Raw genomic sequence first — 15,201 nt, 5'->3', positions numbered from 1 at the left:
GCTGTCCCTTGCTTTAAGAAGGCACACGGAAGAATTAAGGGGTAAAGGGGCGTTACGGCTACCTATTCCTGAATGATTCAGAAAAAAATAAATAACAGGTGTATGTGGAGAGAACAAAAGCAGATGGTGAAACAAATATGGCAAAATGCTAACATTTTGTGACTATGGGTAACGAGCGTACAGGGCTAGGGGAAGTTCCCGGTATCTCTGTTGCAACTTTCTGTAGCTTGAAATTATTTGGAGATTTAAAAAAAGAAAAAACAAAAAAAAAACAAAAAAAAACTTTTTAAGTAAAAAGATATCCTTGGTCCAGTAGGAAGACTCCCTGATCACCTCCTGACAACATTTTGAGATCGATCCTGTCATCCCAAGTGTAAGCCAAGGCTTGGGGAGGCTAAGAAACACATGCCAGGTCCCAAGGCCAGTAAGGGGCAGAGCCAGTATCTGAACCCACAGTTGAACCCAGCGCCCCAGCCTTTGTCTTCCAGAAACAGGAACTCGGGGCCAATGAAGTAGACAGAACACGTCCATTTCCACCAAGCGCCCCGCCCCGCCACGCCCCAGCACGACCCCGCCCCCAGGATGACTTACAGTTTTGGCTTTGTTGAGGTGTGTCATCTGAATGTAGCCTCGATCATGGTGGGAGAGATAGAGGAAGTAGAAGGGGAAGCAGACCCAGAGGTAAACGCAAGGCGCCCACACGAGGATGGTGTTCTGAAAGCACTTGGTGAAGTCGGGGTTGCTGGTGTTCCACGTGACGTTCCACTCCTGCGGGCACAATCACACGCACGGGGTCAACGGGGCGCACCGAAGAGGGGCAGGGGCCCGCGTGGCGCTCGAAACTGGTGGTCACCGGGTTCAAGAAAATGGACGAGACCCCGACGCCCGAGGCCCTCCCAGGCCAAATGTGCAAACTGGAAAAATCGGTAGCCGGAAAGACTACGACACATGGAACAAGGAACCAAGGTGAGCCTCAGGGGAGCGGTGGCAAGTGCCACTCTGCCACGAGAGATGGAGACGGCCACGGAAAGGAATCCCAAAGAGTCCTGGGGTCACGCGAATCGTTCCCCCTCTACTGTCTTGTGAATCGAAGACTTTCTAATCTTTAATGCCAACGCACATCGTCATCGCCACCGTCACCACAACCATCACCATCGCCATCGAGGTATCAGATGGGGACCAGACTTATTGGGGGGGGATCAATCACTTTGTAAGTTACGTAAGTGTCTAAACACCATGCTGTCCACCTGAAACTAATATAATATTGAGTATCAGCTGTAATTGAAAAAAAAAAAAATACCACCACCATCACCATCGTTATCATGAATAACACCCGAACTTCCATTCTAAGTGCTAGGCCCTATTCTAAGTGTTTCATATGTATCACCTCCTTTAAGTCTCTAAGTACTTCATGCTTCCTTTCTCAGATGGGAAAAGTGAGGCCCAGTGATCTATCCAATATCACACAGCTGCTAAGGTTTGGAGGCGAATTCCAACTCAGGCAATTTGGTTTTGGGGTTCCCTGCGTTTTGCCACTAAGTTATGCAGCCTCAGAAGCAAATTTGCTTTAAGGACTTTTGTTTTTTAAGAAACTACCTGCATTTTGTTAAAGAGACATGACAAATAGATAAACACATACGTACGTATACAGATCAAGAATATCTGCCCAAGAATAAACTTCAACCAGCTGTTAGACTTTGGTAATGAAGAATTTAAGTCCCATAGACCATTTATACCACTTTTAAAAAGTCATTTTACCCTATCTTGGGGTCTCCATTTCCTATCTCTACCTTGATTAGGTCAGGTAAATTTAGAGGTCTGAAATATGGGAACGTCAGGCCAATTTGCCCCACGAATAGTTTGTTATTGTTGTTGTTTTAAGCAGGCTTTTTAAAAAAAAAAAAAATTTTTTTTAGATTATATGCCAATATTTCGAATCAGAAAATTTCATATAAAAATTTGAATTTTGGGATTCTCAAATATATCAGAAAATCTGGCAGCACTGGGGCCATACTCCTGCTTCACAATCATCAGAAAGAGCCGGAAAGTGGCCAGTCTTTGGATAAGGTCCACGTGTTCCAGCTGGCCAGTCCCCAGGAGCCCACTTTTCTCCTAGCCTTCTCTCTCTCCACCACTGGATGATGCTCTCTCCAGATTTCTGACTCTAAACGCCTTTCTGCAATCAGATAAGTGACACCAGCAAGGAACTCCAAGGAACCCATGATCGAACAGCTCCACACAAGCCTTAAAGCCACATCGAGGATGAATGTTAAAAGAGGAGAAAGTGATGGGAATGAGATCATTTCACTTAGAGAAAACGTTCGACGATCAATGTGATCGAAACAGATGTCCCAAGCATTCCAAAAAAGAGAACTAGTCATGCATAACAATGTGAATAACTGAAGTGTGTACTGAAAAATGGTAAAGATGACTAAAAAACAAAGAATTTGACTTAAAAAACGAAAAATATAGGTATGGAGAAAGTACCTAAACCGGTTCTTCAGAAATAGAATTGATAAACGGTTCTATGATACAAAAGGTTATTTTTCCAGAACCAAGAACAAAGAAGCAATGAAATGCAAACTTTCAAAGATTCACACACAAAGGGATTTAGGTTGGAAACTTCTAAACACAAAGAAACCCTAAAAAAGGACAAAGATTGTGCCTCTATGAACTTAGGTATCTGGAAGACAGATGGCCTCAGGGAGAAGTGATATATATCAAAGACTGATTGTTTCAACTAGTTTCACACCACTTATAATTCTTAAGATGATGGTGAAAAAAGGGATTTGACCGTTGGTGGTTATTATATATGGCAGTGGTCCCCAACCTTTTTGGCAGCAGGGACCGGTGCTCCTATGAGAATCTAAAGCCTGATGAGCTGAGGCGGTGATGCTAGCGCTGGGGAGCGGCAGCGAATGCAGATGGAGCTTTGCCAGCTAGCCTGCCTCTCACCTCCTGCTGTGCGGCCTGGTTCCTAACAGGCCACGGACCGATACCAGTCCATGGCCCAAGGGTTGGGGACCCCCGATATACAGAACAGTTTCTGAGCAGCTGTCAGAAAAAGTTCATTCCAAAGGACTTGGCCTTCTAATAAAACAATGCTGGGGCTTGATATAATGCAGTTAGTTCCGTATACGAGAAGCTCAGTTCGTATGAGAGACATTTCAGTAACCTGATCTTTGCCCCAATTATTTCTTGCCTAGACCATTACCTGTTTCCAGTCCCTCTTGGCCCTGATAAGTCTTCCCCAAAACAGCCAAAGTTATCTTATCAATCCATACATCCATATGTGCATCCATAGATAATCTACCCACCCATTTGTAAACCTACCCATCCATCCACCCACCCATCCACCTAACCACCCACCCATCCACATCTCCCTATTTATTTTTAATAAGTAATATATTTATGTGCTAAAACTTTTTCAAACTACACAAAATGCTATACTGTGAAAAATAAAAAAATAAGTCTTCTTCCCTAAACTTACAGGCCCCTATGACACCCCACAAGCAAAGGTAGCATTGCTAACATCTTATATATTCTTCTAGTTGCTTTTTTCTCTTAATAATAGGTCTTAAAAACCATCCCTGCACATGAACAGTTTCCTCATTTTCCATGCCGGCGGCTCGATACTCCACTGTGTGATGGACTTGACTGTATTCACTCTGTCTCCTGCCAGCTGGCATTGGGTTGCTCTTACAAACAATGCAGCGGTGCATAAATAGCTACTAAGTGCCTCGCATCGCACACAAACAAGCATATTTGCACAATCGCTTTTTTAAAGTGAACCTGCTGGCCAAAGGGTGCACACATTTAAAATTTAGACAGACACTGCACTCCAAAACGATGCCATCGATTTATACCTCACCTCACAAGGTATAAAAGGCAACTACGTCTCAAACAACTTTGTATTCTAAGCTTTCGACCTCTGCCAATCTGACAGTAGGAAATATCTCACTGTAGCTTAACTTCCTTTTCCCTTGATGATAAGGGAAACAAAAGATCTTTCCCTATGTGTTTAGAAGGAGGAAAATGCATACTTACATGCCTGCATTAATAGGCGGGACAGATCCCGACGCCCACTGTCCTCTGGGTAATGGCCTCCAATGGCTTCCAATTGCCTCTGGGAGCTGATCTCTGCTGTGGCTCCTGAGGCGCGCCCCCCCCCCAATTCAAACCCCGTCTGTTTCTTCCACAATTTCTTCTGCCCTGTTCCCCAGTATGTCGACTAAGGCATTTGCTCACGTAAGCCTTTGCCAAGCACGTGTCGGATGCTGTTCAAGGCTCTGGGCGTTCAGGAAGGCCACGGTCCCCGCCTCCGAGGCATCCCTCAGCTGCAGATCACATGACTGCTTCTCTGGGAAACCTCTTGCTAGATGATCTCCCTGCAGTGTCTATCATAACAAACTCCTATTCATCCTTCGAAACCCAGCTCAGGTACCTCCTTTAAAAAGCCTTCCTCCTCACCCCGCAAACCATCAGCCTCCCTGCAACCTCCACCACACCCACCCACACCCCGCAATGCCTTTCTTACATGTCTGTCCACGCCTCTGTCCTACGAGGACCTCAGTGTCAGAATCATGCTATATTTACCTTTGATCCCTATCCCCCTAACCAGTAGGTCCCCAGAGGTTAATAAGTAAACAAATGGCACACAAATCATGCCTTTCCTGCCTAGCATTATTTCCTACTTTTCTTTTTTTAAAATAAATAAATAAATAAATAACAATCCATCCAAGTAGAACCTGACACTGACCCCTGGCTTTCTAGTCAAGTGGATATGGATTACAATTCAGGCCCTGACCTTGTGGGAACCTGGTCACTTAACTTCTCCAAGCCTCCGTCTCCTCGTCAGCAAACCAGTCAAGAAAACGCACAGGCCTTGGGACAGACAGTGTGATAAGAACCCTGCACTGGGCTGGCAGTCCTGAGACAATAAATGGCGGCTATTAGCAGCAGCTGCTAATAATTAATAATAATTGCCACCACGACCACTGGCACTGCCCAGAGTCAGGAAGCTTAAAGGACAAAGAAAAGCTCAAGTTAAGAAGTGAGCAAGAGGAAATCGGGGAGCAGCTAAGGACACAGGATTCAGGGTAGGAGAGATCAGAGAAATGCTTAGCACAGGAAGGCATTTACTCTGCAGAGAGCCGCTTCCTGCTCAAAGCCAGGGGGCTGACCTTGACCAGGAGGGCAGAGATGGACGGAAGGGGGAAGAAGGAACAGGGAGCATGAAAAGGGGAAATATGACTGTGAACATGAACTTTCACTGCAGACAATGTGGGCCATCCTGCCTCTGGCCCCTGCACAGCCTCAGTCACTGCTCCTGTCACGGCCAACGGTGGCCCTGACCACAACTGTCACAGTAGTGCAGATAAGAGTGTTGGGGGGCCTCCTGCCTGTCCCTCACTGGCTGGGGCCCTGATGTTTCCTCTGTCCACTGGCCACAGCCCCTGGCCCTTGTTCATAAACCAATCCCCCTCTGCTCTCAGCCACCCACTCCGGCAAAGCTCCAGGGCTGGGTCCTTTCCAGCATCAGCCAATCAGCAGCCCTTTACCCGCATGCCAGTGATGAGTTCTAGAACGGGCGCTTGACCCAAGATAAGCCAGTCACAGCAAAGACACACACTCTCTTGTCCCCCGTGACACCAGATGATGATATGTGCAGTTTACAGACATCTAGGGAACCACCAAGGGCTGGGAGGGAAAGGTAAGGGGTGGCACCACCATGGTGAGAACAAAGCTGATGTCCTACAACGTGGACATGAAAGAAACTGGTGCTTGGTGTCACTGTGGGCTGCTGGATCAAGCTTCACCTGCTGCCCACCCTCCCACTAGGCTTCCCCCATAAATCTGCTTTATTGTTTACACCACTTTAAAATGAATTTGCCTTCACGACACAAAGCATCCTAGCAATACAAGTTCTGATCCACTGTGTCTATCCCCCTTGTCCCTTTTCTTCTCGATTCACTTTAGTGTGACTTTAGACGAGTTACTTAACCTCTCTGAGCCTCATCTATGACTAAGGCTAAGAATATCTATCTCCTAAAGCTATTCTAAAGAGTAAATAAAGTCATATACACACAGCTCAGTGTCATATATTAACACCCAACAGTTATTGACAATAATTTTAATTCTTATGTCAGTCAAAAGAATAAATGGAGTTTATGGCATTGTACTCTTGATGTGATTATCTTATATTATCATTGATAATAATAATACCACCTAGCTTTAACTGAGTTCTGTGTGCCAGACACCTGTTTCTGTGCATTTTATATAAACTGACTCTTTTAATTGTCATGATCAACTAGGAAGGAAGTTGTTTTGATATCCATTTTGTAGAAGAGGTCATTGAGACACAGATGTGTCAAATAACTTGCCTAAGATCACACAGCTTGCACGTGATGAGGCTGGGGCTCAAAGCTAGGAGGCCTGACTGTTGACCCACGTGGCCATGCATACCCCGATTCCTAGTGATGGATAACGTATGAACTCTAACAGGGAAATCTGAGACAAGAGGAAGATTTGAGTCCTCAAACCAGCACGGAGTTCAGAACCGATGACCTGCATCCATTTTCTGTGGCTACTGTTTCAAATTACCATAAACTCAGCGGCTTAAAACGACACAATATTTTACCACGCAGTTCTCGAGATCAGAAATCTGACGTGGGTCTCAGGAGGCTAACATCGGGGTGTCGGCAGGGCTGCATTCCTTTCGGAGATTCCATGTCTTTGCCGTTTCCGGCCGCCCACATTCCTGGGCTCGGGGCCCCTTCCTCCACCTTCGAAGCCAGCAGCATCAGGCCAAGTCCTTCTCATGCTGCCATCTCTCTGGTTCTCTCTCTTTCACCTACAGGGACCCTCGTGATGACCGTGGGCCCACCCAGATAATCCAGGGTGAGGGCCCATCTCAAGGCAAGCCGATGAGCAATCTCAGTTCTACCTGCAGTCCTCACTCCCTCTGCCACGTAACCTAACGTATTCACAGGTTTCAGGGATTACGTTGTGGACATCTCTGGAGGGCCCGTTATCCTGCCTGCCACACACCGCATCAGGTTGATTCTGGTCCAGATGGTGGACCAGCCATCTCGCCTCAGCCATGCTCGTCACAGAAGCACCACGTACCAGGCGTCTCCTCAGCCAGGGCCTCCGAGGGTCCCCACACTCTGCTGCTCAGGCCTGGCCAACACGGCTTCTGAAGAAACACATGGCTCAGGCCTACAGGGACAAGGGGAACAGCCCTGCCCAGGACCCAGGCAGGACAGGAGGGGAGGGTGCAGAGAAGAGGGTGGGCGGACAACAGGCGGGGGACGTGATTGTACATTTCAACAGCTGCTCGGTGTCGCCAGTGTCTGGGAGCGAGAGCTGCTCTGATGCTATTCGGGAACAAGGGCCTACTATGCACCAGTTGTCCCACTAGGGTCTGAACGAACATTCACTTTCTCGTTCAATCGTCTCAATACTTGGGAATGGCCAGGTTTCTATCACTCAGTGGACAATTCTTTATCAGGACACTATTACGTGCCAATACCAGTTGGAGGTAAAGTTCCCACTCTGAGTTTCGTTCTATCGTGAGAGGTAAATAAACAACGACATGGATGTCTCACGACGAGAATCCTGAAGAATAAAAGCGGCAGAGAATGACGGCGGGAGGTGGGTGCTATTTTGATACCAGGTGGACAGAAAAGGCCTCTGGGCCAAGATGACATCTGAGCAAAGACCTGAAGGAAAGGAAGAAAGATGTGCCACCTTCCTCTATCTATGAAAAGTGAAAGTGTAAGGATTGACTGAGTGTCTTAGTAGCATGTGCCAGGACCGAGCAGAGTGCTGTACATCACATCTAATCCTCGCAAACAACTCTGGGAGGCAGGCAGGCACTACAGTTAGACCCATTTTACAGATACCAAAAACTGAGGTCAAGTCACATAACCTGCAAGCAGCCTACATAGCCTGGAAATTGAGGCAAAGTGTAGATGCCTCCGTGCGCACAGAAAATGTAACGTTTGCGTTTTGTATCGTGTATGTGTACTAGGGTTCCCATTTTAAATTAGCATCGAAGGGTATGTAGATGCTGGTCTAGGCAGGGAAATTTTCTTAGAAGGAGACAGGAAAAACAGAAGCTAACTGATCGTCCCCAGGGGGCAGGGCTGGAGCTGGTGAGAGGAAGCAACTGTTAGTTTTTGTTTTATTATCTTTTGCGCTGTTGGAATTTTTCACTCTGCCTGTATTTCTTCTAACATAATAATGACAATAACAAAGCGAGTTCACAGATAAATAAATAGCAGCAGCAGGCATGTGGAGGTAGAAATCTCTAAATGCTGAGCTGGGAGCTAAGAGAAAGCGCATGTTTGTTTAATGGCAACAGTTGGCCGGGCCAGGCTCCCGTGCTGTTTTCCAAGCACGAGTCCATGTAAACGTCACAACGGCCCCACGAAGTCAGCCCTACAAACTCCCCTGTGTCAGGCAAGGACTCTGAGGCCCAGAGAGGTTAAGAACTTGCCCAGGCTCACAGAGCCAGGAAGAGGCAGAGCTGGGATTTGAACCCATGGAGACCCTGGCACCGACGAAGCTCTTATCTCCTGGGCCCCACCACCGCTCAGCCAGGGGCTCGGAACGCTAAGGGCCTGGCAAGGTCAAGTGGCCTCACCGCCCTGCCTGAAGCCGCCTGGAAGGCAGCGAACGCAAGGGCAGGGTTTCATTCATTCGTTCACTCATTCCATCACACAGTATCTGTTGAGCGCCTGCTATGTGTGGGGCTGTGAGCTAATCACGCGGATGTGGAGATAAGTCAGACACAGTCCCTGCCCTCTGACGACTCTCAGTCCACTGAAGACACAAGCCACAAATCAAAGCATCACCGCGAAGGGCAAACACCTGCTAAAAAGGAAAGGGGAAGGGAGCTGGGGCAGCAGGAATCCAGCGGAGGTCTGAGAAGGTGACATTGCAGCGGACGGGGAGGGCCGGGAGGGGCCAGCCACGCAGAGATGGAGGGGAAGCGTGTACGGGGCACGGGTCGCCTTTTCATAAATGGAGTGAGCGAGGGAGAGAGGGAGAGACAGGAAGCCAAGAAAGGAAATGGGAACAAACAACGAGCGTGACGGGGACCCTGGCGCAGGCGAGCCCGGACTTCGAGCCGCTCGCTCTTGCTCACTCGCCTCTTGACCTTAAGAAAATGGGCTAACGTCTCCCACCCTGGTCTCCCTCGTGTGCAAAGTAGGACTCATGATGGAACCTACTGTGTGCAGGGGCGGGGTTCGGCGCTTAGCTTGCCCACAGCTGGCTAACGCGGGCGGGGCTGGGGAAAGCGCAGGGCAGGCTGCTGGCTCGGCTTCACTGGCCACTTTGCAAGGTACAATCCCGGCGGGATGAACCTCGGGCCAATGACGGTAATGACAGCAGGACTGAGACGGCAGCTCTCAGGAAGCACCGCCTGGTACGCCGAGTGTAACGTGCACCGCTCCATTTCATCGCCGGAGCCACCCGGTGAGGTGGGTACTGTCTTCTTCCCATCTTACAGAGAGGTACACGGGCAAATAGAGGTAGAAGACTTGCTAGAAGGTACACAGGAGGACCTGGCGGAGCCTAGATTCAGATCCAGAGAGGCTGGCTCCAGAGCCCCAGCAAATTCTTTCGTAGAGAGCAGGAGGGAGATCCGCAGGGCGCAGCCAGGGATGGGGGCTGTGGAGGGGAACGGTGCAGAGACACGAGGCGAGGCGACGGGCCATTAATAAAGCCACATTCAAATGCAACACAGCTGCCAAGATCGCAGGCAGAGGGGGAGCTCAGAAGCCGAGGCGAGCTAAGAAAAGGCATGCCGGGTGGCGGGTGGCTCACACTTAGGTCAGGGCGCCCGCTGGGCTCTGGACCTTAATCCTGTTTACAGAGCCAGCACGGGGCCGCTTCCCCTGCAAGAGAGGGCGGTGGTAGGAGAAGGTCGGCCGGTGCCAGCATCGCCACGCTGGCAGCGAGGCCCCTCGCCCGCTGCCCGGCTGAGCTGTGACCTTCCCTCGCCCGCTGACTCACCAGAGCTAAGAATAAAGCCCAGAAATGGGGGTAGGGAGGTAGGGCTGCTTCCAGACCTTACCTCCAGCACCCAGGAAGGCAGGGCAAGAGCCCCGAACCCTCGCCGGACCCTCAGGCCCAAAGACGCAGACCCGAACACCTTGGTGAGAGAGGAGCAGGAGGCACGTGCAACACCGAGACTCCTGTCTTCACGGGGCTTCCAGTGCCGGGAAGAAGGCGGCCGCGGCGGCCCATCGCAGGGGTCCAAGCGTCAGCGGCGGGCAGCTTGCTCAGATGTGCCCTGACCCCGACGCTCCCAGCGAGCACCGAGAGGCCTCTCTCCAGGGTCCTTCGCTGCAAGGCACACACGTGTCCCCACACTCGTTCAGCCCCGACCATTTGCTGAGTTCGTCTCCAGTGACGTCCTCTCCTCTTATCTCTGGAGCTTCACCGCATCCTCCACTGGGTCACGTTCCAGGGACCCGTGAGGGGTCAGGCTTGTGCCGAGCACAGGAGTGTGTCTGGGGACACAGCAGGGAACAGGATTGACAGCATTCTTCCATGTACTGGGCACCACTGCTAGGCGCTAAGGACCTGGGCATGAAGAACGGGCAAAGGGCCTGCCCTCCTGGACCTGACACCTGACAAGACATGGAGTGAGTGAGTGAGAGAGAGGGAAGGGAGAGAGAGAGAGAGAGAGAGAATAAAAAAGAGGCTCAGAAAAGAAGGCCTCCCTGAAAAGGTGTATTTGTTGAAGGAAACAAGGAAGCCAAAGGGGACAGTGAGAACAGCACGTGCAAAGGCCCTGAGGTACAAATGCATCCGGCATTTTGGAGCAATAACAAAGGGGCCAATACGACTTAACGATAACGGGAGAAGAAGTCAGGGAGGAAGGTAGGGGACAGGCAGGCACAGACTGTGTCAGGCTCACAGGCCATTTCAGAGTGACATGGGACCGTGGGTTTCACGTATCATCGTCTGATTCACGGTTTCACACAGTGGTTCTCCGCTGGAGGCCGGCCAGTCCCTTCCCCGCAGGAACATTTGAAGACACTGCTGGTGTCCCTACAGGGTGGGGGTGATGTTACTGGAATAGTATGGGCAGAGGCCAGGGAGGCTGCTAGACACCCACAGCGCACAGGACAGCTCCCGCAACGGAGAGTCACCCGGTGCTGAGAAAAACCTGTGTTCGCAGAATCCCTGTCCTAACCAAGTTTAGATCCACATTCCCCACACACACTTCTCATCGGGCAGATGGGGTTTCGGCTCCTCACCATGTGACACTGGGCAAGCAACTAAGCCTCAGGGCCCACCCCTATAAAGTGGGGACACTGCTAAGAGGATGCGCAGGTGCACTTAACTGAACGTGAGCTGGAGCACGCGGCAGGCGCTCCATAAATGTCACTGTACTGTCGCGGCTGCTTACAGATCCATCTCGTTATGGCCCTTCTATCTTTCTGGCCTCATCAAATGAGTGTTTCTTCCAACAAAGAGGTTCCGAGCTCCTACTATGTGCCAGAAACTATGCTGGCCAGGTGTAGTAGGCGGAAGAGCCCCCCAAAAAAACGTCCACTTCCCAATATCCAGCATGGGTAAGTTGCCTGACACGGCCAAAGGGACGTTGCAGGTGGGATTCGGCGAAGGATCTGGAGGTGGGAGAATCTCCGGCGTTATCCGGGTGGTGCCCCTGGACTCGTGAGGGAGGTATAAGGGAAGAGAGGGAGGCCAGAGGGTCAGGGTCCGGGTCAGGGAAGGGGATGTGTGGACAAAAGCAGAGGTCAAAGCGATGCAGGGCCACCAGTCAGGGAACGCAGGCCACCTCTCAGAAAATGCAAAGAAAGGGGTTCTCGCCGAGAGCCTCCGGAAGCCACGCCAGCACTGCGTTTTGGACTTCTGACCTCAAGACTCTAAAAGAACAAATCTGCGCTGCTTCGGGCCATAAGTCTGTGGTCATTCGTCACAGCGGCCACAGGACACTCACACGGCGGGCAACGCGGACGGAGTCAGCAGGAGACGAGGGCTGGCCGTGCCCTCACCAAGCCGACGCTCGCTCACAGCCCGACACCCCTGCGCAGGCCGTGGCCCTGCCTCGCGTCAAAACGCAGCCCTGCGGTGCCCGCCCTCCCAGGACGGGATCACGTCCCTGTCCTGAAACACTCTTCAAGGACGGGATCCGGAAATGATGGAAAATACGAACTTTTAAATTTCGCTTTGATAGTCAAGGCGTGACTCAAATTTCAGCATACATATGTGAGTGTGTACCGTGTGTGGGTACGGATACAGGAAAAAGTTTCTCTGCCTCCCTCTCCCTCCATGAGCCCAGGCCCCGCGGCCTGGTCCCAGACACCCTGTCCCCCACATACAAACGCAAGCGCATTTGTGAGTTTCTTGTCCCTTCCGGATTCCTTTACACGAAGACAAGCAAATACAACTACACATTCTTACTTATCCCTTCCTCGACACAGGAGGCATCGTAACAAACATGCCAACTAGATCTTGATGTTTTCGCTTAAAAATTAGATCCTGGAGGCCGGCCTTGTCCTCACTCCCTCCTTCCTTCTGAAAGCATCCCCCACTCCTCCCCTGAATGAGGAGAACATATTGTGTTTACCCAAGTCCCTCCTGCCAGCCACTTGGGTTGCTGCCAACCTTTTGCTATTCCAAACAATGACCCAATGAATTCTTTCAGAAATTACTCCTGAAGCTAAAAAAAAAAAAAAAAAACAAAAACCACACAGGAAAGCCTGAAGACCAACAGGCTTCGCTCAATCACTCGTAAGCCTCACAGGCGGAAACCAGGCAGCTCAGGTCGCGTTTGATAACCTGGAGATGCACGGTGAGAATCATAAATACAATGATAACCGCCGACCCAGTCAATCCCTGTAGGAATTCAGCCTTTGAAACACCACGAAGCACATCGGAAGGAAACGAAACCACGATCCCTAAGAAAGACCTGCACTGCACCCGTGTCCCCTGCAGCACAACCCACAGAGGCCAAGCCCTGGAAAGCGCCTCAGTGCGTCTGTCGACAGGTGAAGGGGACGGAGAAAGCGTGATGTTTAGGATGGAACGGCACTGGGGGTTGGGGGACATGGGAAGTTACGGATCAAAGGGTACGAATTCCGGTTGTGAGACGAACTCATTTCTGGGGATCTAACGCACAACCTGGTAACTATAATTAATAATATTGCACTGTACACTTGAAAGTCGCTACGAGAGTAGATCTTAAATGTTCACACCACGAAAAAAAAAAAATGATGGGAAATATATAAGGTGAACGACCTTACCATTTCACAAGACATCCGTCTATCAAATCGCCAGTTGTGTACCTTACACAATTATATCTCAGTAAAGCTGGGGGGAGGCGAGGGGAACTAAAAAATAAAATAAACTCGGGTTTCCTGGACCCCACTATTTTTCATTTCACCTCTTTTTTTTTTTAAATGTGGCTACCAGAAAATTAAAACCCTGTGTGTGGCCTGTGCTGTATTTCTATCGGACAGTGTCCATCTACCCACTGAAAGGTAGAGAAATCAGAGAATTGACAGCCTGTGGTTTTGCTGCAAGAGGACATCATCACAGCCTTTCATAAACACAAAGTCCTTTTATTAATTTGAAATAATAAAGTGACGCACCGCTAGGAAGTATATGATTCACTCTATTTGTTCCACACTTGACAAATATTTATTCGAGTTATCTGGGCAACGATCCCAGTCCCCCGACAGCTGGCCCAATACCCCTCTAGTCCACCCTCCACACGGCAGCCAAGAGGGTAGCTTCCGACTACAGCCCCGAACCCCTCACGCTCTGCCTAGGAGTCTTCGCTGCAGCCCCTGCGTGCGGCCCTGCTCACTGTCCCGCACCTCTGCCTGCCTCCGGGCCTTTGCACGGTCGGTCCGGGAGCCCTTCTCCTCCTCGCGGCCCCGACTGCAGCTCAGAAGCATCCTCAAAGGGGCCTACGCACCCCCCTGCTCGCACATGCCAAAGCCCTCACGGACACTGTACATCTCCTGCAGAGCACTCGCCACACTTTGTCATGTAACGTCTTTTCAGGGACTGTTTGTCAATGTGTCCTGTATTAATGCTTTATATTCTATATGTTACGGAATGTGCAACATAGCACACAATACATTATGTATAACATATACGACTAGGACGAACCACGGGAATTGCCATCTGTGTAGGTCGGGGGTTGGCAAACTGTGGCCCAGGAGCCACACCTGGCCCACTGTCCGCTTTTAGTACAAACTCCAGACTTGGAATGGACTTCACATTTTTCAATGTAAGATGTAAAAGAAAGATAATTTTCCCTTTGCCAAGGGGAGTCACACTCCATGCTGCATATGACATTCAGGCCTGCAAAGTCTGAGATATTTACCGCCAGCCCAGATGTAGGACCAAAAGCATCGAATGCTGGCAACCTCCAGCGGCTGGATCTGACACTGTTTACATTATATACTATTTTTTTCCACGTCTCACTCTCCCCACAAGCTGTCAGTTCCAGTGAGGGCAGTGAAGGCCCGGGTTTTGCCCCTCCGTGGATCATTCCCCATTCACTACAGCTCCTGGCATGTGGCAGGCACCTGGGATGCACCTGTGCGATCTATGAACCGACACCAGAATGAGGCTCTGCAAACTGTTAAGTCGGATGCAGCCAACATCTCTGACGACCACGCCAGGCACGCACCCCACCAGGTCTTACGAACACACAGGGGAGCAACTGGGGCAATGAAAACATTCCAAAATCGATCACGGAGATGGATGTGCGACTCTGTGACTGTACTAAAAGCTGCCGAATGGTACACTTTAAATGGGTGAATTATCTGGTATGTGAATTATAGCTCAATAAAGCAATTAAAAAAAAAAAAAGATAAATCCCAGAGTCATTTCGACTATGTGCAACTGTCACCTTAAATATGCTGTCGTTAGAAGCTAATGCTCCTCCTCAAAAAAAATAAATTAATAAACACGCCTCAGGAAGAGAGACATAGTCTAGAAGGGATGCGTTTCCATGTGCTAAAAAACAGCGAAATGCAACGTCTTTTCCCGTTGCTAATGTCGTTTGTAACGAGACGGCATGTCCCCACCAGCCGAGCTTTCTCGCCCTCCGCACAACTGACGTGTCAGGCCGGAGGATTCTCTGTTGTGGGGCTGTCCTGTGTGTGGCAGAATGTCTGCGGGCACCCCCGGCCTCTC

General features: G+C 50.0%; 1 protein-coding gene across 1 annotated transcript in view; it reads right to left on the bottom strand.

Moving 5' to 3' along the window:
- ABCC1 (ATP binding cassette subfamily C member 1) overlaps positions 1-15,201 on the bottom strand; it is a 126,668-nt gene that overhangs the window by 91,669 nt on the left and 19,798 nt on the right. The window contains exon 2 of the mRNA XM_023529668.1: positions 592-768. Coding sequence (XP_023385436.1) covers positions 592-768 — 177 coding nt within the window. The remainder of the gene's footprint in view (positions 1-591; positions 769-15,201) is intronic.

The sequence above is a fragment of the Pteropus vampyrus genome, unplaced genomic scaffold (assembly GCF_000151845.1).
Source record: "Pteropus vampyrus isolate Shadow unplaced genomic scaffold, Pvam_2.0 Scaffold40, whole genome shotgun sequence".
Taxonomy (NCBI): Eukaryota; Metazoa; Chordata; class Mammalia; order Chiroptera; family Pteropodidae; genus Pteropus; species Pteropus vampyrus.
This window is presented reverse-complemented; position numbering and strand designations above follow the sequence as displayed.